At 47.3% G+C, this 5,319-nt stretch overlaps 1 protein-coding gene across 3 annotated transcripts in view; it reads left to right on the top strand.

Moving 5' to 3' along the window:
• Positions 1-5,319, top strand: part of INCA1 (inhibitor of CDK, cyclin A1 interacting protein 1) — a 9,544-nt gene that overhangs the window by 285 nt on the left and 3,940 nt on the right. Inside the window, exons 1-2 of one of the 3 annotated variants that reach the window (XM_014589092.1) lie at positions 10-188; positions 2,303-2,366. In XM_014589092.1, the coding sequence (XP_014444578.1) occupies positions 2,323-2,366 (44 nt within the window). In that variant the 5' untranslated portion in view covers positions 10-188; positions 2,303-2,322. Of the gene's footprint in view, positions 1-9; positions 189-305; positions 406-2,302; positions 2,367-5,319 lie in introns of those variants that run through there. The other 2 variants (XM_006151875.2, XM_027773193.1) reach the window with 2 other exon arrangements.

Raw genomic sequence — 5,319 nt, 5'->3', positions numbered from 1 at the left:
CGAGTGGACGAGCGCGCGCCGTCCCGAGAAGGAGCCGGGAACCACCCGGGATACTCTTGTTAAAGGGGCGATGCTTCGGGGCCGTGGGGCCCACCAGCTGGGAGCCCGGGAGACGAGTTGTGGATGCGGAAAGGCGAACGGGACACCGGGATGCCAGAGGATTGCCGGCTCCTGAGGAACCGAGAAAGGTGGGGACCGGCCCCGGAGGGGACCCAGGCCCGGGACCCGCGCACGTCGCGCTCAGGGGGCGGGGCCTCCAGCTCGGCCCCGCCCAGGAGGCGGCTCGGCCCAGGCCCCGCCCCCAGGCGCGCCGCGCGACCGGCTCCGCCCTCGGCTCCAGTCACCGCCTCGTCTCCGCTTCCCCGTCGGCCCGTCGTTCTAGAACTCGCGGCGCAGCTGCCTCAGGTGCTTGGGCCAACTCCGGTCGCCAGCGGCGCAGGCACAGGGGCGCTCCGTGTCCGCCTGGCCCTCAAGTTCGGCAGTCCTGTCAGCCCGGCCGCCGCCTCCGGCCGGACGACCCCCTCAGGGACTGGAGCTGCCCTCTCAGGCCCACACGGCGCCCGGACCCAGCCTGCCTCAGGCCCTCACTGCCTCTTCAGACCTGAGCCCCCCACCTCAGGGCCAGAGGGATGCCTCAGGCCAGGACCCCCAGTATGGCTGCCGGAAGGTCCAGCCTTCCAGGCAGGCCAGTCCTCCTGCCGAGGGTCCCCTTGGCACCTTCAGGCCTGAGCCATGCCCTGGCCGGCATGGGACCCTGGGCTCCGGGCAGCCTCGTCCAGCCTCTCATACTTAGGTGTCCTCCAAGGCCTCGTTTATCCCCAGGTCAACGTTGAAGATCCCATCTGGCTTCTTCAGCTCCACCCTGCCCTTGGATCTAGGTTACCCACTTTGGCCCCACTAGCTGAGGTCCGAATGCCCCCTTCTGGCCCAGGCAGCCCATTCCAACCCCACCTACCCTGTCAGTCCAACTCTTGTCCCGTCTGCCACCTCAGCCTTCAAAGTTCCTATTCCTATTTTTTACCTCATGTAACTGCTTTCTCAGCCCATTGCTAGTTGGCCTTGGGTAGATACATCACCTCCAACAGTTTCCAATTGTTTTTTTTTTCCTGTTCCCTCTGCTGTCTGCGTGCACTCTTCTATTACATGTTTAGTATTTTTTCAAAGAATTATTTAATTTATTTATTTAATTTGACCAGAGACAGACAGAGATGGAAAGCAAGAAAGTAAGCCCTCAGATCCAGGACTGGAACAATGGACACCCATGTAGGAGTCCAGCACCTCAACCACCATGCCACCTGCCAGTCTGCATGTCTAGTATTCTTTGCTATAGGGTGTGTGTGCTCACCAGAGAGACAGAAAGCCAGAAATCACCCCAAGGGGGGATGGCCATGCTGCAATCCCTTCTCCTCACTCACTTCTCTGGGCCTCAGGGCCAGAGTGAGTCTCAAGCTGCAGGATCTGAGACTTGAACTGCAGTCATCCAACAATGTAACCATTACGATGCCATCTGCTGGTCCCAACATGTGTAGTATTCTTTTTTCTTTCTTCTTTTTTTCTTTTCTTTTTTTTTTTTTTTTTTTTTTTTAGGTTCTTTCCTTTCATGGAGAACAGGGCCAGTCCATGGCATGGTGTTTAGGCAGCTGGATCCCACATGGTCTACACAGAGGTCTACACAGCTGAGTCTGAAAGTGACAGCTTCAGAGAAACATGCTGAGTGATTTCTAGTATTCTTAACTCCCTTTTCTACCCTCCTCAGCAGGCTGTCAGATCATCTCAGACTCACACTAATTCTGGCTCTGTGCAGCTGACCTCAGCTCACCTTCTCACCCGTAGATATTCCCAACTGCTCCCTTCTTTCCTGTCACCAATTGACCACATTTAACTTGCACCAATTACTTATATGATTCTTTACCAATCATCAATTCTGCCACTTCTCTAACTGTCCCCAACCACCAATTCTTTATTAGTTAACCCCCCACACTTCTGCCCAGTCCAGTCTCCACTCATCATCCCATTTAATTTCATCATTGCTTATTACCAGATATATCATTTAACTTTCATCTATAAACTTATGCTGTACATTTAGCTTCAGAAGATTTGCTTTCTCCTTTACCTTTTACCACATTCTGTATGTATCATGTGCAACCTGTATGTATAGTTAATAGTCCAGCACTAAAAATACCTTTTAAGCTCTCTTTCCTTTTTCAGGATCCACAGTCTCTTTCTAATCTCTAGATCTGCTCTGGTCTCATCCTTACAGTCACTGCATGAATGAATGATTCATTTTCCATTATCTTCCTAGTTACCCAGCCCAGTCCAGTCATGCAGGTACAGGAAGATGGAGACAATCTCATTCCCTTTGCCAAGTGAGTACTCCCACTGGATGGGGAGGATGGGGATAGAAGGATGATTATATGCCCACGTCCTTCCCAGAATGGAGTAAGAAGAAAGAAATAGGAAGCCCAATGCCTGATCTCAGGGCATTGGTGATCCACTAATTTATTCAACAATTAGTGACACAGGAGATTCAGCAATTAGCAAGATAAGGATCCTGCTGTCATAAGGCTTACATTCTAGAGAAAAGGGAAACAAATTGTGTAAACAAATAATTGATGAGTCCTATGGAAAAAATAAAACAGCAGTATAATACAATGTCATGAGGGACACAGATTAGAAAGGGTAATTGTGGAAGATATTCTGGGGAGGTGTTCTTTTTTAAAGAATTATTTATTTAATTTTATTTATTCATTCATAATTTACCAGAGAGAGACAGAGAAAGAGAGAGAAAGTGAGAAAGCAAGCCACCAGGTCCAGGACTTGAACCATAGTTGGCCATGTGGGAGTGTCCAGTGCCTTAACCACCATACCATATGCTGGTCTCCAGAGAAGTGAATTTTAATTGAGAGCTAGAAAATGAAAAGAAGCTAGTCTAGATAAGGGGGGTGGAGGGCCTGGCAGGTGACATAGTGGTTAAGGTGCTGGACTTCTACATCGCAGACCATAGTTCGAGTTCCAGACCTTGTGGCTTGCTTTCTCACCTTTCCTCTCTCTCTCTTGTCTTTCTGGTGAGTACATGTACCCTGTAGCAAATTAAAACATAATGACGGGAACCAGCAGTTAGCGTAATGGCTATGTCGCTGGACTCCCACGTAGTCGACCGCGGTTCACGTCCCGGACCCGGTGGCTTAAAACTCACGCCGGGCGTGTGTGCATGCGTGCCCAAGATCCCGAGAGGAGAATGGAGGAGAAGGGATTGCGGCATGACCATCCCCCCTGGGGGTGATTTCTCGCTTTCTGTCTCTATGTCTCTCTCTCTCTGGCGAGCGCACGCGCCCTATAGCAAAAATCTCTCAAAAAAAAAAAAAAAACATAATGATAAATAAAATTGAAAGAAAAAAAAAAGGGGGCCGAGGGCTAGCAAGTGGCATCGTGGTTAAGGTGCTGGACTCCCACATGGCCGACCATTCGAATCCCAGACTTTCTCACTTTCCCTCTCTCTCTGGTCAAATTAAAACATAATCATAATACATAAATTAAATAATTATTTTTTTAAAAAAAGAAAGAGGTGGGGTGGAAGGAGGAGGGCAAGAATAGTAGGAAAAAAATAAAAAGAAAACAAGTCAAGAAGCCTGGTATGTTCTAAGAACATTTCAGTTTTGGGGGCTGGCAGATGGCGTGGTGGTTAAGGGTGCTGGACTCCCACATGGCTGACTGAGGTTCAAGTGCCAGACCTGGCGGTTTGCTCTTGCTCTCCCCGCCCCCAGTCAAATTAATAAATTTGTAAATAAATAAAGTTAAATAAAATAATTTTTAAAAAGAACATTCCAGTTGTAATAGAAACTTAGTGATCAAGGAAAAAATGGAGAGTAAAATCAGGTAGTGGCCAGATCAAATAGAATCATATAAGACATTGAGAAGAGTTTGGATTTTATTCTAAAAGCAGTAGAAATCAGTAAAAGGTTTTAAGCAAGAAGAGATGTCTTTTCTTCAACCTTTATTTATTTACTTTTAAGATTTTTGCCATAAAGCATGTTTACTTGCCAGATAGAGACAGAGAGGGACAAAGAGAGGGAAAATGAGAAATCATCCCCCCCACACTGGAGGGGATGGCCATGCTGCAATCCTTCTCCTGCATTCTCCTCTTGGGATTTTGGGCATGCACTTGCATGTAGCCAGCATAATTTTCAACCCACCAGGTCTAGGACTCGAGCTGTGGTCGACCATGTGGGAGTCCAGCATCTTAACCACTACATCACCTGCTGGCCTCTCTTTAAATGTTTAAACATTGAAAATTTCAAGAAGTAAAGAAAAGAGCATCATAACATATACACTTTGCAATCATCTTCAATGAATCATTATATGGATAATCTCTTCACCTCTACATCCATCTGGCCTTCTCCTTCCAAATTATTTTGATACATCTCAAATATCTTATATCATTTTATATAATTATATTTTAAATTGGTCTTGCTAAGACCAGCAGATGGCATAGGGGTTGTGTCTCAGGACTCCCACATGGCCAACCATGGTTCAAGTCTCAGACCTGGTGTATAAAAAATCACACTAGGCTGGGACCAGCAGGTGGCGTGGTAGTTAAGGTGCTGGACATTCCCACATGGCCAACCACAGTTCGAGTCCTGGATGTGGTAGCTTGCTCTCCCACTTTCCCTCTTCTCTCTGTCTTTCTCTGGTCAAATTTAAATAAATGAATTAATAAAGAAAGAAAAGAAAAGAAAATCACATTAGGCATGTGTCCATGCATGCCCAAGATCCCAGGAGGAGAATAGAGAAGAAGATTATGGTGTGGCCATCCCCCCAGGGATGATTCCTCACTTTCCCTCTGACTGTATCTGTCTGTCTCTCTGGCAAGCGCATGTGCCCTAAGGTAACCTCCCACCCCACCCACCCCCCAAAAAAAGATTAGTCTTGCTGATCTATGCAGAATAGATTTTAGGGGGATCAGAATGGAAGCGCAGAGAGAGGAGGAGGAGATCATTGCAATAGTCCAAGAAGGGGAAGATGGCTTGGAATATGGTGGTAGAGTGGTAGAGTGGAAATGCTGAAGAGTGATCAGATTTGGCTATATTTTAGTTGTAGAACTGATAAGACATGCTGGATTGAATATGGGTGGTAAGAGAAAGTGAGGCATACAGTTTTTTTTACCCTAGTAAGTGATTATTTGGGGCATCATTCAGCAAGAAGACTGAGATGTGTGGAGCCTAGGGCAAACTAGTGTTGGAAATATATAGATTTTGGAGTCATCAGTTTTGTTTTTTTTTTTTTTTTTTTGGGGGGGGGGAAAGGGGCTGGGGGGACCCC

Source organism: Tupaia chinensis, unplaced genomic scaffold (assembly GCF_000334495.1).
Source record: "Tupaia chinensis unplaced genomic scaffold, TupChi_1.0 Scaffold000330_1, whole genome shotgun sequence".
Taxonomy (NCBI): Eukaryota; Metazoa; Chordata; class Mammalia; order Scandentia; family Tupaiidae; genus Tupaia; species Tupaia belangeri.
The sequence above is the reverse complement of the archived record's forward strand: the minus strand, read 5'-3'. Positions and strand labels throughout refer to the sequence as shown.